The 19,098-nt window shown below is 36.1% G+C and overlaps 1 protein-coding gene across 7 annotated transcripts in view; it reads right to left on the reverse strand.

Moving 5' to 3' along the window:
* The window catches only part of VPS13B (vacuolar protein sorting 13 homolog B), a 434,621-nt gene that overhangs the window by 51,754 nt on the left and 363,769 nt on the right, over positions 1 to 19,098 (reverse strand). For all 7 annotated transcript variants that reach the window (XM_071421508.1, XM_071421509.1, XM_071421507.1 and 4 more), the window contains 3 exons: positions 11,412 to 11,608; positions 3,484 to 3,665; positions 1,352 to 1,701 (listed from right to left, as the gene is read on the reverse strand). In XM_071421508.1, coding sequence (XP_071277609.1) covers positions 1,352 to 1,701; positions 3,484 to 3,665; positions 11,412 to 11,608 — 729 coding nt within the window. The remainder of the gene's footprint in view (positions 1 to 1,351; positions 1,702 to 3,483; positions 3,666 to 11,411; positions 11,609 to 19,098) is intronic.

Raw genomic sequence — 19,098 nt, forward strand, 5'->3', positions numbered from 1 at the left:
TGTTCCCTAATTTCAAAGCGATGCAAGTTTTTAATCTCAAATACTCTGGGCCAGATACCCACCACATCAGAACATGGTGGCAAGTACCCCTGACATGAGAGGAAACGAGAAAATTACAGCAACAATTACAGAATTATATCCTCCTGTGGCTCATGTTAACATTGCCAAATCCATGTATAAATCAGTACCAACTATTCATAGAATGTACCTGTCAGCAATATACCATGCGACATATGGCTCTACTTAATCAAATATACAACTCCAGTTTTTTCAACTCAAAATATTCCTTCAAGGCACAGAGTAGTCAGTCAGTCATTCACACTGTGATGTGGTTTAAAACATTTAAATATTTATGCACCATATTTTATTTATATGTATAGCTATGTCTGAGAGATCTCTTTTCCCCCCATCCTAAGAGGAAACTGACCTTTCTGAAGGCCATTTTGCAGTAGTTGCCACACATGTCTTGGATGAGGGACTAGTACTAAGTCAGAAATATTTTGGGTTTAAGCAGCCTACAAGGACTCTCTTATACTTTCTGTTTGTTTTTTATTAAAAGCATTGTTCAAAATATGACAAAAACCAGAAATTGGAGCTACAAAGATTTTTGTTCACATTGATATTTGAGCCAGCTGTGAAGATTTAAATCACACTAGATCTTGTTTTATGAATGTCCTTTTGCAACAAGAAAACCATGGAATGCCCTTAAAAAAGAATTTTTTGATATAAAACAGATGTTTTATCCTTTTTTGGGGGCTTTGTTATTGTAGTGCCATGATAGGTAATTAATTCCCAGGCTCCACATAGGTCTTCAGGCAGATGAAGAGAATGATTTGATTTCAAGGCTATAGTGGAGTAAGGGAATTACAGGCCTTTGAGGGGTCATTGCAGAAGCAAGTTTCTTATACTGGGGCTGGCTTCAGCCATTAATGTTGCTTGCACAGAATGTAACGTGAAACTAGCGTTAAACTTCAATAAGGATGGAAGTAGTAGCTGGAAACAATATGTGCTGTTGCTCAGACTGAGCTGAGCTGCTGTATCATGAAAAGGCACTCACCTTTTCATAAATTAATGGAATATTTTGCATTTCAAGACCTGGGTTTTGATTATTCTGATATGAATCCATGTAGCTTCACTGAAATTCAGGCCGTTCTGGCTACATTTACCTTTACATACTTTTTTCCTAATTTTCATTGCTATCGCAGAATTAATGTGTATTAGGAAAAAACAATTTCAGTATAAGTTAGGGTTTTTATATCCTGAAATATTGTAATGAAAGCAGTTGATATTCTAATTTGCTATTAAAGTAATCCCAGTAGCTATATTTTTTCTCATTATTGCGTTTGCATACCTGTTGCCAAGCTTGAATTGCTGTATTTAGAGAATGAAGTGCGTATTGGCCAAAGCTGATGAAAATAGGGTCAACCATTATCGTGCAGTCGAACAGCCTTCCTGCTGTGCTGCTGGAAACAGCAATCTGCCCCCAGATTTTGAAAGGCTTCACAACACTTTGCATGGTCACATTTCGACACTCCAGAAGTTTACAGTCAGCTTGAGTCGAAAACTGGATCTCCTGGAACACTGACTTATCGTTCCACTGACGAAGATACACATGAGGCTCATCAAAGGAAACTATCATGTATTCTAGTTCAGATGGCATGCTCTTATCAGATAAAAATGGCTGAAGGAACTTTGGTGGTGCTGAAAAGTAAAAGAACAAACAAGACTAAAACCATTGCTGCATTCTTTATGTTTTTGTAAATTGTGTTTTTACTGCTTGTACATAAGAGGAAAACAAGTAAATCTATCAAAGAGTTGACATTTCTGAAATCTGAAATGAATCCTGTTCACACTGTTTGTTAGATGTAAAACAGTATCATAATTAATAGCAGCTGCAAACAAAAAGTATCTGCAGAGCAAAATCTTTTCATGGTAAACAAACCAGCCAGTGAAACTTCTTTATCTGCACACTGCTGAATACTCCAGATTGCCATCTATTTGGAACAGGGACCATATTTCTGTGAGAATTTTTGCTACAGTAGGTGTATATTATATTCCACACATAGCACATTACAAACACAATAAAAATTGGCAATACAGTATTTGCTGACATCTGACTGTACAGGCCAACAGGCTCCACACTGGAAGCTGTCTTTGCTGCAATTATGGACAGCTCAAGACCACAAACCCACTGAAATGCGACATACTACCCCATAATACTAGAAATGAAACAAAACAGTATCCTGAGACTAAAGCATGAGAAATGTATCACAAAAAGATCTTATCACATTTGTTGAAGTTTCAGTTGTGCAAAGTGCTGAGCACTGAGGCAGCAGACACTGCAAGGCACGTTCACCCCTTGTGTAACATTAAGCATGTGAATATTTCCACTGATGCTATTATTTATGTTGCTAGAACTACTCACATGCTTAAAATTATCGTATGCTCTAGTGCTCTACAGATTTGGAACCAAAACACTCATCCCTATCCAGGATCAAGCCCTGTTATTCTACAAACTGTAATTGATACAACAACTTTTGTGCTCCCTTTGTGTATAACATAGCACAAAGGAGCCCCAAAACTTAAGGCCTTTAGATGCTGTAACAACAATAACAACAGCATAAACTCAGTCAAGGTTGAGAAATAAAACAGCTGCGTTTGATTTTAATCTGATTTTTGCCTCTTCCAGAATATGTAATTTTAAAGACTGAGCATCTGAAATTGGACTGTAATAGTGAGGAAGATTACGTACTGATAGAGGTAGCTGACTGAGAAGAAACTATTTGCTAGTCATTGAATGTTAGTCTTGGTATGATTTGATAATGAATATATTATAATACTTGCAGAAATACAAAACCTACACACAAAGAAAGCTGTCCCTGTCAAAATGATCCAAGAAGTTTGCCCATCTTTCATAGAAAGCATTCCTGGCATTTGAAAATCAGACAATAATCTAAAGATCTCTTGGAATGTATTTGCCATTAATGCAATGACAGAGAGCACTGAACAAAACCAGATGTAGCTCCAAAAGATCATAACCGAAATAACTTAAATCTGCAGTTCTCAGAGCTCTTCCAAGGAATTTTTACTAAGCGGGTTGCAAAATCTTCAAGTATTTTAACAGTACTGTTAATACACTGGAAAATGTAAAAGATCAAATTCATTCACTAAGATGGCTCAAAAGTGAAGTGGCACCTGCTGTCCCTAATCAGACTATGGAAAACAGACGGCTTCTACAGTTACCCGTCCCGGGGGCAGGGAGGGGCTGCTCTTCCAGCCTCACTGCCAGCCCTGGGGACAGGCTCAGTGCACACAAGTCATTGGTTTCACCCTGAAGCCTGTGCCACTGGTGGCTGTTTGTGATGGCTTGTTTCAAGAATGCCTGTTTGAATGAGGAGATGGGGACTACACAGAGCAGGATAGGAGAGTGCTTAAGCAGCATCTGTGAACTATTTTTATTATTCTCCATAAAGCAGTACATACCTGTGCCGAGTTGATCAAGATGATGGCATAGGTGCACTTCCAAACAGGTAAATTGCACCAACACACTCAGTGATGGCACAAACCAAGGAGTAAAACAGGAGTCAACCCTGGTGCAAGCCGCTAACGCCGTGGGGGTCACAAGCTGATCGCACACGCTTTGGGAGCCAGATTCACTTTCTGAGCTGCAGAAGGAAGGTAACAAAGTAGTGCTTCAACACTTCCAGAATTTTGCAGCTTTACAGCAGGAATTCAGGATGTTCCACACTCATTTTCTGACACAGACAACATCATGGTTTTATTTTAACTGCTAATGCCAGTGTCTGTACTTTTTCCAAAGCAGACTGTAACAGACAAGATTATAATCCATCCATACTTTTATCAAACTACACTTTCACTTTACAAATATTTGAATCACAAACCCAAAGCCTATTTGCAGAAAAAAACCCCAAAACATGCCAGGTATCTTAAATTGTTGAAATGGCTAAACAAGAGTAATTATTCTTATTAATGCTATAAGAATGAGACGAAAGGTCACGAGAATTTGGTTTTTTCCACTTGATTTTAAGGAATCCAATTTGCAACCATCAAACTACTTCTATGTGTGAGCCCCTAGTCTTTGTAAGCTTTATTTCCTTTGCCCTTCTCACTCTAAAATCATGATTCAGGAATTATTTCCAAGTACTATAAACTCAGTCTGGAGCCCTTTACTAGCATATTAACTATACATTTAAAGTGCCACCCTCCTGATCTTTTTTCATAGCTGTGCTCCTAACACCATGAATTTCCAAGCATTGTCTTTCAGTCTCTTGAGAGGAACTAACACTACATCACAATTCTAACCTGCTAAGACACCACAGAAGTACAAATAAACTTTCTAATTTAGCAAAAACTATCCTTAATGCTCCTCATTCTCACTCCATTTGAAGTTTGGCTCTCAAGAGTTTTAGCTTAAAAGTTTAGACTTGATTCAAGAGAATTACAACCACATCCTCAGTCAAAGAATGTCTTTATTTTTAAAATAAGATTTAATGAAAGATGGACTAAGGTGAACTTAATATTTTTGTCAGAAAGTCATTAGTCTTTATAAAGCACCATAAATCCACTTCCATTAACATTTAAAAGATATTTTAAATTGAAACATAAGTTTAGATTTGAACAATGACCTTCCAAACAACATACCTTAATCTTTTAGGACCAGATTTTTCACCCTGCAATGTGTTTCACTTCAAAATTATGCACAAATATAGTAGGTACTCAAAATGTTCAGCTGCAAATGCATGGAATTCCATGGATAGGTAAATTGATCAGTATGATTTAGTGTTGCAGTAACTATCTAGTATAGTATTTATTTACAGAGCTTAAATCCAACTTAAGGTTTGTGGACATAAAATACTTATGCAGCAGTAAAACCCAACTAAGATTAGCTAATTATTAAAGGATACTAAGAATGGATTAGGTCAGGAAAGTATGAAAGATAAATGACTTAGTCAGAATTTTAGCTGCTTTCCTGTGCTTCTTTACCTCTTTAAATTTCTTGTTTACATTCCAAAACCAGTGTTGTACACCTTTCGAGAAATGGCACCTTTGGAAATAAAATTATTCTTTGTGTTCATATGATAAAATATCTGTGGGACTGGATAACAGAGAAATAGGATGTTTCACTTTGCTCTGCCATGGATATTAGATTGCTGGAACAAAGGAAGAAACCAAATCCAAAAGGACAAAAATTCATATGCTGATTTAAACAACTAAGTACTTTTCAATCTGTAAATCGGTTAGTTCTTTCAAAGTAACTATTAATATTTTAAGATTTTTTGCTTGTTGCATTTTTATTAGAAACAGAAATTCAGGAGCATATGAAATGAAAACAGTTTTCTGTTGGGGTAGAGGAGTGCAAACAAATATTAACCAAACTATGAAGAACTTTAAAAAAAAATAATTGCACCTTGATATTCTGAATTAAGACCTAATTTCATGAACAGCAGTAACACTGATTGCAGTAAAGAAGAAGGACATTTATTTCTCATATTTGAGGTTTATTCCAAAAATATATATTTATTGTCCTCAGAAACCTATTTCTTAACTCACCTATCAATGACTAAGCATTTTTATTTCTTTTGAGGTATTTTGGAGATGCATATTTTCATATAATAAAACCAAACAAAACCTAATTTCTTATTTAGTAAAATTTTGTATATCTTCTTTTTATGCATTGAGCATTTTACTATGGTGGTGGAACTTTTGTAATTTCTCACTCATAAACACCATGATGACAGAGCAACAGGACATGCTTGATGCAGAAGGAAATGTGGCAGGAGCTTCACACCAGGGAAATAATGTAAAGCTTTTAGCCAAATTTTTCTCCACTTTTTCTGCTCCACAAGCAACAGACCACTGAGGTAATACTCAGCAGCTTAAAATGTTGGGAACAAAAAGATTCAAAGCTGCTTTTTGTTTCCTGATGGAGTCACCTTAGAAAGCAAAAAGGCCCAACACTGAAACCCTGCAAAATTCAGAGTTCAAGCAGATGCTTAAAAACTTAACAAGAGAGAAATAGCAAATGAGGGTGGGACAGTGTTGTCCATGGGACAGAACTGGCCTTGCATCCTCTCCCCTACCAGGGAGGGACAAGTGCTGGTAGTGGAGGGCTTAGAGGAGCAGGACAGGGCATCTTAAACCATGATGGTAAAGAAGGTAAAGTCCCTACAGAGAGGAAATAGCCTTCTAGGAGCCATCTGAAAAGAAATGCAACAAGGATCTTTCACCACTGTTTTCCCATCTGCCTAGACTTTTTCTGAAGTGGAATTGTTTTATTTGTGAGGGGCTCCATTTGATTTTTACTCAACCTGAAACCATATTCAGAATTATAGTCCCCATGTCATTATGAAAATAAGAATACAGTAACAGTATAAACCAGCTACAGTACAAAATATACTAAAAGCAGCAATCAAATTATTATAGTACTTTCTTTAAAAAAACCCATCTGTAATAAAAAGTCATGATATAAATAAAGTATTTACAGAGGAACTGTAGTCACTACCATGACCTTGATTTTCAATTGAATCCCATTTAATTTTTTTGCCTAGGTGGACTTCCATCAGACCTGCAGTGTTGCCACTTTTTTCTTTAACTTTGCAGAGAGCACAAAAATGAAAAACCGCAGCCCTTTATCACATGCTGTGCACAAACAGCAAATAAAGTTGTGCTAACTGAAAATACAGGAAAGTTTCTATTAAGTCTTGATGAATGACAGTAGGAGCATTAATATCAGGAGAAGATGTGATTGGGAAATTAAAATTTGTTAATCAAGTGAATACAATACAAAAACACCCCCACATTTCATGGCTTCCTTGGAGCTACAAAATGAAGTGTGGACTGTCCACAATTTTTCAGCTCTGAAAGAAGAGGAAGAACCAGATTCTACTGCTTTGTGTTTGGCACATCATGCTTAAGGAGGAATGTGGCAAAATCAGAGGAAATTAAAAATAAAAGTGATTTGACTTTATTACCAGATTTTTTTATTTTTCTTTTTTCTTTATTTTTTCAAGTGCTGGGAAATATCAGAATACTTAAAATGGAAAATATCTACACTGGAAGTCATATAAATTATGATATTTCACATCATGCAAAGCAGCTCAAGTTAAACATATGGCAACTGAGAACAATGACTTAGCAGTGATCTGCATTATTCTTGTTATTTTAAGAGAGAAATATTTAAACCAAAACTGCCATTTGTGATGAAACTACAACATGGAAAAATATCCACTGGGAAGAAGAAAGAGACCACTTAACTCATTTAATTTATGACTCAAATACTGGTCTGAACCCAAATTGTCAGAGGTCAAAATCCAGTACATCATTTACTTTGAATAAAAGCTGAAACAATTAGCAAGAAACATGATCATGATTCCTCACTTGAATTTCTAAAAAGTAGCAATTTAAGGCTTATTTAAAAATTTTTGTACTTGTTTCATGGTTTGTATCTTAAGGCATTTTCAATTACTATTTTACATTAATATGTCAGTAATTATAAAAATACTGTTTAAATTACACAGGAGATGCACAAATATATAAAACATCTTGTAATGTAACCCATTTAAACAAAAAAATTATAATCATTCCCAACCAAACCAGGAAGGGGCTTTAGTGTCTCACCAACCAAATAGAGCTTAAAAAGTAATTTCAATTATTATTTGTTAGTCCTGCAACAGGCAAATGCAACCCATAAAAATAATTTATTCTGTGATCATTTTTTGTAATTCCCTGTTTTAAGGTCTTCCATAAACAGTCATTTATGCCATATATGATTTCTTTCATAAACACTGTACTCCTTCCCCAAAGAAATGCTAAATTATTTCACTTAGTACTTCAAATTTGCTCATTCATTGAATAAACTTCCATAAATGTTAGTGCAAACTTTATACATACATAGAAATAATGAATGGGATACAAAATTCTCAAAAATAAACAACATACATGTATATATTATGCCCTTCACCAGACAGCTTCTGATTTTTATACTTCCAGTTAGCTCCTGATCAATCTCAGAAGAACTTGCATACCACAGGATTTGAATCCTGACATCTTTGCATATTCCCATATTCATTCCTGGTTGCTCTATTTCACCCTGCCAGCTACTGCTCATCGTATCAGCTGAATCTACATCTTCTCACAAACCTTGTTGTTTTCCTGTCACATGAGACACCTAAATTTCATACCTTATAACCAATGTTAGGAATCAGTAATAAAGTACTAAACCACAATGGATCAGCTCTCTGCTAATAATAATTAGCATATCACAGAGGTTACCACAAAAAAAAATGCTGCAGAATTTTAAGAAAAAAATATTATCATTGAGCAGCAGCTGCATGCATATGGCAGTGGTTAAGAGTCTGATCCAAAATACAACATCAAACTAAGAAGATAAACTTGACCAAGACTAAGCATTTTTAGACTTTACAATTAATAGTGTATTATAATTGTTAACCAATCATATAGTTGCAGTCTGTAATTAACATCAAATTATTGTGAGTGTAAAGAAAAACTGAGGTTCAACTTTTATACAGTCTTTGTTTCTTGCTCTCACAGATCCCTCAGCATTAGAATTCCCTAGTTTAACACTCAGCACTGGCATTAAGCCTTGAGGCTCTTCCCACAAGTCTGCAAAATCCCATGTTAAATGCTGGCTTTAGGAACAAGACTTTGACATTTACCACAACATGGGCACCGTCTCTCTCTCAAAACCAAGAAAGTCGGGGATTTTTTGGTTAAGTCGAATCTAGAACATATTTCAGAGTGTTTGCTGAGAAGAAATTATCCATACCAGCAGCAGTATGTTTGATGAAGCCACATTTTCAGCAAAGTTACTTCCAACATGGACTTCCTATGAGCCACTAGATATCTAGAAAGGTTTGTCTTTTCTGCAGGTCCACAGTTTCTCTCACCACCTCCTACATGAGGCTTCCCTTTAACAGAACGTGATCCCTCAGGCCTTAACCACTACCTTCAATTTGTTCTGTAGCTGTAACCACATTCATTCAGTTCTTGGGCCTGTCTCAAAACCTCCAGGTCAGTGATATATCACTGGCATGTTTGCTCTGTTCCCAAGAAAAAGCCACTGTGCCTCAAACACCGTAGGTCAAAGCCTCATATCTGAGGAACAGCTGCTCTTGTTTTGACCTATGAAGGTTTTCTGAGAAGGATCACTCCTGACTGGTCAGAACTATTTCTTCCACACCAGTCCTTCCTGCAGCTGTCCTTAAGAAAGTTTGCAGTGCAGCTTTGTCTGAAGTTAGAGAGATCAGTTTGAATTTTTATCATAGAACCACAGACAGGGTTGGATTGGAAGGAACCACAAAGATCATAGTTCCAATACCCCTGCCAAGGGCAGTTACAACTTATGCTAGACCAGGATGGTCAAAGTCCCACCCAGCCTGGCCTTGAACACTTCCAGGGATGAGGCATCCACAGCTTCTCTGGACAACCTATTCCAGTGCCTCACCACCCTCACAGTGAAGAATTTCTTCCTAATATATCATCTAAACCTGTCCTCTCTCAGATTAAATCCACCCCCCCTTATCACTACCTGTCCTTGTAAAAATCTGTCTCCAGCTTTCTTTCGGTTCTGAAATGCTGCTCTAAGGTCTCTTCAGAGCCACCTTTTCCTCAGACTGAAAAATTCCAAGTCTCTCAGTCTGTTTTCACAGGAGATATGCTCCAGTCCTCTGATCCTCTTTGTGGCTCTTCTCTGGAATCACTCCAGCAGGTCCACATCCTTCTTAAGTTTGGGGCCCCAAAAAGTGGACACAGTACTCCAGGTATGGTGTCATGAGAGCAAACCCATGTCTCCAAATTAAAAACACTGCTGAGGCAGGGAATATAACTTTTTCTCTCTCCTGACTGAAATCAGAGGGTTTCCTTGTATATCCCACAGGTTTTTGGCTTCTGGAGCTCACCCTGACCTATACAAATCTTTAAATTTCCAGTCTACTGTTAGTTCATGTAGGTATAAGCTACAGTTCTTAAAGCTATTATGAATTCCCCAGACTAACAAAAGTATCAGGACTAGTGACTCTGCAGCCTCTGGACAGGTAGGTGTCAGTTCAAGGAACTTTCCTTTGACTTCCCTCTTTCTCTTCTGTTTATTTACCTTCAAATGCTTCAGTAGTGAGGTAAATGTTTTTTGCTGCCTTCATTCATCTCCTGCTATCCTTGTGCAGTGAACTGCAAATGCTCTTGTTTAATTCCTGTTGTTTCTGAACAATTACAGCTCATTAGCTTATCAGAGCTCCCTGAATGAAACACTGCATCTAGTGACAAACCCTATTCCAGCAGAAAACAATAAATATGACTACAGTGCTAAATGCCTTGATGAAAAAAAAATCTACTAAATTTCACTACATCATTTCCAGTTCCCACCGAGTTCACATTTCTGTGGTGTTAAGCTGACCAGGAAGGCAATTCTGCCAGGGTCCCACATTCAGTGGAATTAACCTTGTCTAAAACACTTAACTTCTCAATGATGAAAATGCATTCTTTCACAATTAACATCAAGAAATCATTTCCAACCTGATACTATTAATGGAAACCAGATGTTTAATTTTCTTCATTGATTCTGTTAGCCATGCTCATATGCTCTGATTTCTCTGAATTCTGCAGCTTCATTCAACACATACATGGATGCTACATACTCATTGAAGCTTGGGTTTATAAACAAGCAGCAAGAATCAGCAAATACCAATGGTCCAAGAGAGTAATTTTGGGTTTTCTGCTCTAAGTATAAAATGTTAAGCAGGTCTTTGAAAGCAATTCCACTGCTGTTTCTGGACAGAACTTATTTCTTATACTCTACATATTAACCAAAATGGAATGAATGCAAACAGAGTGAATATCTGTCATTGCACAGTGTTTCTAGCTGCAAATATAATGAAAAATGGATCCCCAGTGTTTAAAAAGCACTGATTAGTGTTTTTTTCTTTTAGCATAGTAAGTACTCTGTGTGAATAATAATGCAATACTATTGAAATAACAACATTTTGTTCAATACCTTTAAAATAGTTGTTGACTTGCACTGAGGAGAGACTCAAGGTGATGTGAAAGTATTGCATGGGAGAAGACTGATTACGACTACATGACAGGATGGATGTAAGGCTTACACCTAAGCCTTCTTTTGTCTGCACTTTTCAGTAAGCCTTGTATTCAAAAAATGAATGGTTATGATGCTGCCAGGCTGCCTATGAACCTACAGGAAAGCTCTTTTTGGGCACACTCCATGCCCTTGTGTGAAGATGAGCCACAGTCTGAACCTTGCACAGGACTAACTGCTCTTATCACATATTAAAAAAAGTATCTTAATTTCTAAATCTCTTGAAACAGATTTCTCAGGAGTGTAGCATTAGATGTCTTTTTCCCTCCTCCTTTAAAATTACCTTTGGTCATCAGCCACGTTCTGGCTGCTGTTGAGGACAATCCTCCACAGGTCAGAGGCTATGAGCTCCTTCTGATCGTTCACAAGGCTGATACTGGGCAACTGCAGCTCACAGACTTTGCTTTCTGATAGACTGAATTCCCTGAATGCTACAAATGACTTCTGAAGCTCATCCCAGTACTCCAAGCTGCAAGGAACCTGTGATAAAAAGGAGAAGGAATAATTACTTTGTGCTTGATTGTACATATAATGCAGTTTAATCTATATGCTAAAAGTGTAAAACTAATGAAACTAAATAAAAGTAAATGGTCATATAGAAAATCTTAACTGTAACCATTATTCAGATCTTGTGGTGTCTTGACTTAAATGAAAATGTTTTTAGAGCATCACTGCAGACTAACACTTCCAACTTTCTCTCCCTCTGTACAAAAATAGATGCTTGTTCCATAGGAAACCATGGAAACCATGAATAACAAAGACAATTAATCCAAACATTATTTGTATTATGCAGCCAAAAAATCCATCAGATGTCTACACATCACAGTATCAAAGACAGTCTAGTCGTAATTATTTTTTTTTAACTCATTGTTGTAGTTTTATTACACAACAAAATATAAGTTTATTAAAATAATCAGTGACACACAGAAAAAATTACAATGGACAACACAACCCTTTGTGGTGGGCCAACACATTGCTAAAAACCCTGGGTGAAATAATGAAGCACTTGTAAGCACATGATCTTTTCTTTCAAGGACTATTTAGACAAATAAAGGCAAATGAAACCAAATAAATACATAGTGGCTTCTGCTTAATTACATCCCTAAATTTATTTCTGTAAATAATCCACTTGGATTTTTTCAGGATGTACCACTGAATAGGAGAGAAAGTTATTATAGACATTTCTATATGCAATAGAAAACTAATTTTAATTAAAATATAGATCTTAAAGGGTTTACTCTAGGTGTCTTTTTTTCCTTTTTTTTTTTTGATAACAGCAAGAAAGTGAATGAAAATATGAATTTAAAACAAATGCAAATTCAGTCAGCTACGAAGATTTTAGAATTAAGATGCAGAAATCCACAGGTATGGCAGCTGTACATGCTCAAGATTACTAAAAGTCAAGCTGACATAAAGCAAATAGTAAGAAAAAATTGCATATGTATGTGTTATTACCTGTTTTATCCCTGTGTATAGACATACATATATAAATGACCAGGAAAAAAGTAAGATGGCAGAGATGCAAGTAAATTTAGAAAAAGTTTTGTAAGCATTCTTCCTTGTTATTCAGTAAAGATTATAATGCAGATGGAGATGACAGTAAGCTGATTAATTAACAGGAATGAAGGTTAAGAAGGAAAATTCAGGGAGCTCAATGGTTCAAGCTAGGAAGGGCAAAGGAACATAAATAATCACCAAAGAATTCTGGAGGAATTAACATGTGGAACCACAGAGCCTGAAAGGTGGATTTTAACTACATCTGTCAAACCACAATGATATGTGAAGACTGAAAAAAGCAACCACAGTCTCTACAATTTTTTTAGTTCAAGATGTATGACAAAAAAAAAAATCTGATAACTGTCAGTAAACCTCTAATGCCAGTAATGCATATAAAAGAGAGTACCACTGCAGTGTCAATCAGGAGAGCTGATTTAATTTTGAAACTAGAATGTGAGAAAAAGGGATTGATTTAACATCAAAACCCACATGTCATATGTGTAAAGATAATAACACATTTGTTTATAAGCTGCATATTCAATTGGAAAAGGTGAAGATCTGTAAATGTTGGCTGGAAAAGTGTGAGGCAGTATGATGAAGCCTGGAAAAAGCAAATACCATCTTGGGAGACATCAAGTGACATATTTCCAAAAGTGAGGGGCAAATATTATTTGATTTGTATAGGACATCAGTGGGGACTCATCTGAAGTACGTCACGTTTCCAATTCTTCATTTTAAAACTGTATTAACTCTTGCTGTGGAGAGTTGAAGACTAAATGAAATTAAACAACAGGAACATAATTGTGCCACCCAGACACCTCAGGAGAGAAACATTTAATAGAAGAAAGCTTTATAGAAATTTTGTGCCAAAATTGAGTTGCCCGATGAATAAAGTGTAAGACTAGAAACTGTACAGAGAAAAGATGGGGATGTGCAAGGAGAGCCTTGGTGCTCATGAGAGCTACTTTGAAAAGCTTGATTTGTTAATTAGATGGAGAAAATAACAAGCACTGCCCCAGTGGGAGAAGGCTGGGCTTGATGAGCCAGAAAACATCTTTCTTGGTTCTCTGTTCCTAGCTGTACAATAGTGCTGTGCACAACAGCAGCAATAAGAAATACCACATGAAGTTTATGTCCATATTTCAAAGTCACACTATAGTGATTATTTCTGCTCTCAGTGCCACTAGACTTTTAGTTATGTTTTCAGAACTTCTCAGTGTTAAATTATTTGAGTGTTTAACGTCTATGGACAAACACTCAAGGCTGCTACACTACCATAGCAATGTTCCTACCCTCCAATTATGGATACATTGGATACACCCCAAGAACTTCCCTATGTTAACTAGGAACACACAAAGAGCCTCTTCCATCATCTGCTGTCTTTTATACTACATTGTGGAGCCATTCACACTCACATACTTCTCTTTTTAAACCTTCACAATCTCCACCGGTGATAAAACATTTCAGTTTAGTTAAATATTGTAATGCTTGGCATACTTCCTATAGCATGAAGTCTTGGAATTACATAATTATAAAAGGATGTGTTTCATTTTTGACAAAAGGCTGCAGCCTTTCATGGTTGCAGATACTTTACATACACCCATATTTATTTCTGCATACTTTTAAATCTCTGTCCTTAAAATAACTTGGCATTCTTTTAGGAACCTGATTAAATATATTTGAATACTTGGTTTGGTCTTGTGCTTCCTAATGTCTATCAAAATCTGAACTACCTTTTCTTATCAATGTTAGTGAGTAATATGTGTGCAGTGAAAGTCTCACAAAGCTATCATATGTAGGATATTTATTTCTCTTAGATTACATCTCAAAACAAAACTCTTTCCTTAATGAGAATCTCACAAAATTGCATTAGAATAGAAAGTCATGGGTGTTTTAAAAGAGGCTAAGCAGGGTGATGAATTCTATTCCCACTAGATTAATGAGCAGGAAGAACAAGTTCAAGAGTACAGTTAGATAATTTTTTAAGTGACACTACAATACAAAAACCATAAAGCTATCAATAAGGATAGATGAAAATAATATAGAGAATTAAAAATAAAGATTCAAAACAAAGGCACAGCAAAACTTGAAAAAACCTAAACTGGATTTTACACATCCTGTCTATATTAAAAAAAAAAAGGTACTTCAGTATTTCCATCCATTCATTAGGTAGTAGATGTATTGAAACTCCTCTTGAGGAAGAGATGGCAAAGTATAACGATGAAAACAATTATGCCACAAAGAAGTAATAACTTTGTAACTCATGTTCAGGTTGTGGTTTGTGGTATAAACTAACAACACAGTGGAAGTTTCATCTGAGGAAGAACTTTATTGTGTGGATGACTCAGAGAGATTGTAGAGTCCCCCTGGAGATATTCAAGAACCACCTGGAAGCAATCCTGTGCCATGTGCTCTGGGATAGGGAATAGAGAGGTCTGACCAGAGGATCCACTGCAGACCCTTCCACTGTACCCATCCTGTGATCCTGTGTAGTGCAGGACAACTTCTAAAGTGAATTATGAGAAATCTGGAAAGGCATAGGAATGATTGCTGAACTCAGCAGTATGAGTAGCCAGGAAAAACATCACTGAACAGTTAATGCAGGCTGGTCAGCAAGTAGAAATGATTTTTCCTCATTATTTTGTTTACAATTTTTTCTAACTATGTTATAATACGTCGAGACATCTACCAGAGCAAGAGACAATTTGTTTCAAAGTGTCATCTGCACATTGGAGATAAGAAATCAAGGACATACATTATGTGATTTCCTATACAAAATACAGCTCATGCTTTGGAACTACACAAACTGTAAGCTTTCTAGTTTGAAGCTTGCAAAAGACTTAATTGACTTAGAATCTTTGATTTCTACATATCTAGCTCTATTTTTTCTAGGGGCTTTATTACTAATGCCTGATCTGGATAAGTTTAAGGAAAGATGGTAGCTCTGGGCAGTATCAGCTGCCAAAAATAATAGTTGTGAAAGCCTGGAAAGGGGTTATAATGCCAGAACTGAGTCATTAGCAGTGGGAATAAGTGAACTAGCTGCAACAAAAAAATTCCCTGCATGTCGAATTAAGTATGGTTTTACCTCAAAATATTTGAACAAAACCTAAGCTATAATTCATATAACTGTTACCTCTTAGAAAATGTGACCACTAGGGCTGCCTCTATAAAAGCAAACACAAACAAAGCAAATTTAATTTTTTTGCTAAACAACAAGCTTAGTTCTCCAGCAGACACTTCTCTGCAGCTTTTTGTCCTCTTCCATAGCTCTCAAAGACAGTTTTAATTGCAATGATTGTATTCACCTGTCACTTAAATGTGCATGAAAGTATTATTTAACCATGAGCTCAGATTAACCAAGAATCTCCAAGTTCTGTTTTGCTAGAAAAGCCCACACTGTGGCAAACACACTTATTTAGAAGGATGACTATGGCAATAGGGAGGAAAACCACCGTCAAATGCTTTATTTTTCAGCAGCATCTCTGTTTAACAACAGAGGTTAGAAGCAGAAATGAAACGCTGTATGAAACAGTCCAAACTCTAAGCAGAGAAACCGAAGGCTGCTCCTTTTTCTCTTTACTGCTGTGAAATGTAGACACTGGAGATCTGAAAATGGCATGGCAGTGTTTGGAAGAAGAAGGAAAATGGTGTCTTGGCAAAGTACATGACACAAACAACTGTTCAGAACTAATTGCCTTGGAGCAAAAATCTTTTTAGGTAGAAGAGAGCAGATTCCTGTTTTCTCTGAATCTCGTTTCACTCTATTTTAAGACAAAAATTTTCATGTATATTACATTAACACATATGAAAAACATCTCTGATTTGAGCAGAGCTGAAGCCTCCAACACACACATCACTCCCCTCCAAAAAAGGCCAAACAATGACAAACCTGAAAATCCTCTTAAAACCCTGCATACTTCAAGTAATTTCCTCCACACTTGTTAACCTATCAGCAAGACAGTATCATGTTAGTAACCAACATGAAGTAGTCCCACTAAAGCACAACAATGTCATTGTGTTTGTTCTTATTCATCATAGATTGTGTCACACATTACCAGTACCAGAATAATTTAATTTCCTACTTGGAAACTAGGGGGTCAAGAAATGCTACACAGCCTGTTACTGCTGTGTTGTTAATTGTGTTTTACAGATACTTCTTTTCCCCACTAGTGGTTTTGTGTAATATTAAGACTTGATAGAGAGATGAGTGTTGACCCCTAAGTGCTTTTCAAAGAATTTCAATATGATGACATGCTTCTATACTTTCCTGTGACCTGATGTTATCCTCCCAGCTTTGGGGTTCTTGGCTAATTTGGACTTGAAAAGTGCTGGGTGCACACCACTTATCTGTCTACAGGTACATTTCTACAGCTGAGCAGAGAGCCAGCATCAGTGCACTTTGCCAACCTGCCATGACACCATAAATGATCATACCTGTTTTTCAATATACATTTTGTCAGAATGCTAAAAGGTCTCAGACATGGATATAATTTCCAGCTAGGAGAGAAATAATTAAAATATCTACATTTCTTAACTAATCCCATCTTTTTCATAAACATCTTTTTGTCTGTAGGAAAAAGCTACAGCCATCAGCCTACTTTGAGGTTGTTGAATGAAGGCTGTATAAAAGTATTATGCCTTCAGTATTAACTACTGAAGCATATGATTTTAAAACTCAGTATAAAAATGTGAACTTTAAAACTAAATACATGCTAAATATCTCAGGCTGGAAAACAGATCTTGTCCAGTTGAGAAAGAAAGATAGATATTAACAGCTGGGTGCCTAATGTTTCTTTCAGTGATGCTTCCTTTTGATTGATGTATTTGCTAGAAAAGAAGCTTTTACAGAAGATACATTCATTTCTTGAATCTCAGTCCCTCAGATCGTGGGCGCTTCCTCTTGGAAATTCAGCTATTCTTGGTCCAGAAACAACTACTGCACAAAAAAATGCACCCAGAAGACAGGAAGTGTGTGTGTGTGTTTTATCTTCTCCAAGCAGGGCCACCTCAGTGAATGAGGCAGAACACAACACAAACTAGAACTCTGAGTCAGACACCAACCAGACTCCAATTTTTACTTCAGCTTCCCGAGCATGAATAAACTGATTGCTCTGTAATAAAGCTATTCTTTTATTAAGATATTTTACTGGTTTAGGGCCAACTGTCTTAAAAATATAATTCTCTCATTAGGTGAACAGAAGTTGCAGTAGCAGGAAATAAAAAGTTTTATGCAGATTTTTATAAGGAAAAAAGTCTTGGCAATACCTACCAGAAACATTACTTTTAAATTTGATTTTGAAGTATTATTTATATAAAACTAGCAAAAGAACTCTGCAGAAAAATAATATAATATGTAGAAAATATGCTCAAAAGAAAAATAATATTAAATAGAATGCTGCAATATGCCTGGTTCACACAACATACACAATTCAATCTGACCAGTGGAACACCTACATTTTAGGCAAATGTAGGATACTTCAACATCCACATTCCTGTGTATCTTGTGTGATTGACAGTGTGAAATCATGCTACAAACCACTTGCCTGTTAGATAATATTTTTTAACCTTCCTCAGAACTAAGATTGTATCGTATCTCTGTAGAAAACAGACTTTCCTGGCACAGCTACAGACCACCAATATCCCCATTTCATGAAGGAAAAAACCGAACAACCAAACCACCAAAAAAAGAGAGATGACTTACAGTGAGGTAAAAATATAGCCTCATATAAGTAGTTTCAGGATTAGCAGTAGTACTAGGATTAAAATTATTTACTCGTACAAAGTATTTGCTGTCCCACCCACCTCAGCCTCCTTTGTATTTTCATTACAGCTTTCTGTATTTTGACAGCAGTTTGAATGTTACATACCTATATATTTCAGGCAATAAAATATATTCCACTATGGTACACTCTCAATTTTCAACACTGGAATAATCAGATACCCCAGCTGGAGATGTTTTTCAAAATTATGTCATATAATTTCTTCTCAGAATTGTTTTGCTTCTTCAAATTTTTTAAAAAATAAATTTGGTCCTAAAGTTAGGACATTTAAATTACAAATACTCACTCTAAAGTTTAATATGCAACATCTGCTTAATTTAACTTTTTCCTTTATCTATATTGAGGTCTTTGGCTGACTAATGAAAATAACTACTATTTTGCTATCTGAGTAATAATATATACTATGGCTCTTTCAACTCCATTAAACATATATACTAATAGTCCTATTAGTATATTTATTTCATTTTATTTAAATTTACATCTGTCCTGCAGTTTATAAAATAAATATCAAATAGAGTTGTAATGAAAAGATGTGAAAGAAAACTCCTGTCTTCTGAGAAAAGTTGTTCTTTAAAAATACATAACTTCCTTTTAGCTGACTTTGGAAAAAAGCTTCTATACATCTTCAACTAATAGAAGCTATAAAAAAACCTTTTGTAATATTGGAACCAGTTGAGAAACCACAAGTAT

The sequence above is a fragment of the Agelaius tricolor genome, unplaced genomic scaffold (assembly GCF_023055355.1).
Source record: "Agelaius tricolor isolate 1412-34295 unplaced genomic scaffold, bAgeTri1.0.p SCAF_2, whole genome shotgun sequence".
NCBI classification, from domain to species: Eukaryota; Metazoa; Chordata; class Aves; order Passeriformes; family Icteridae; genus Agelaius; species Agelaius tricolor.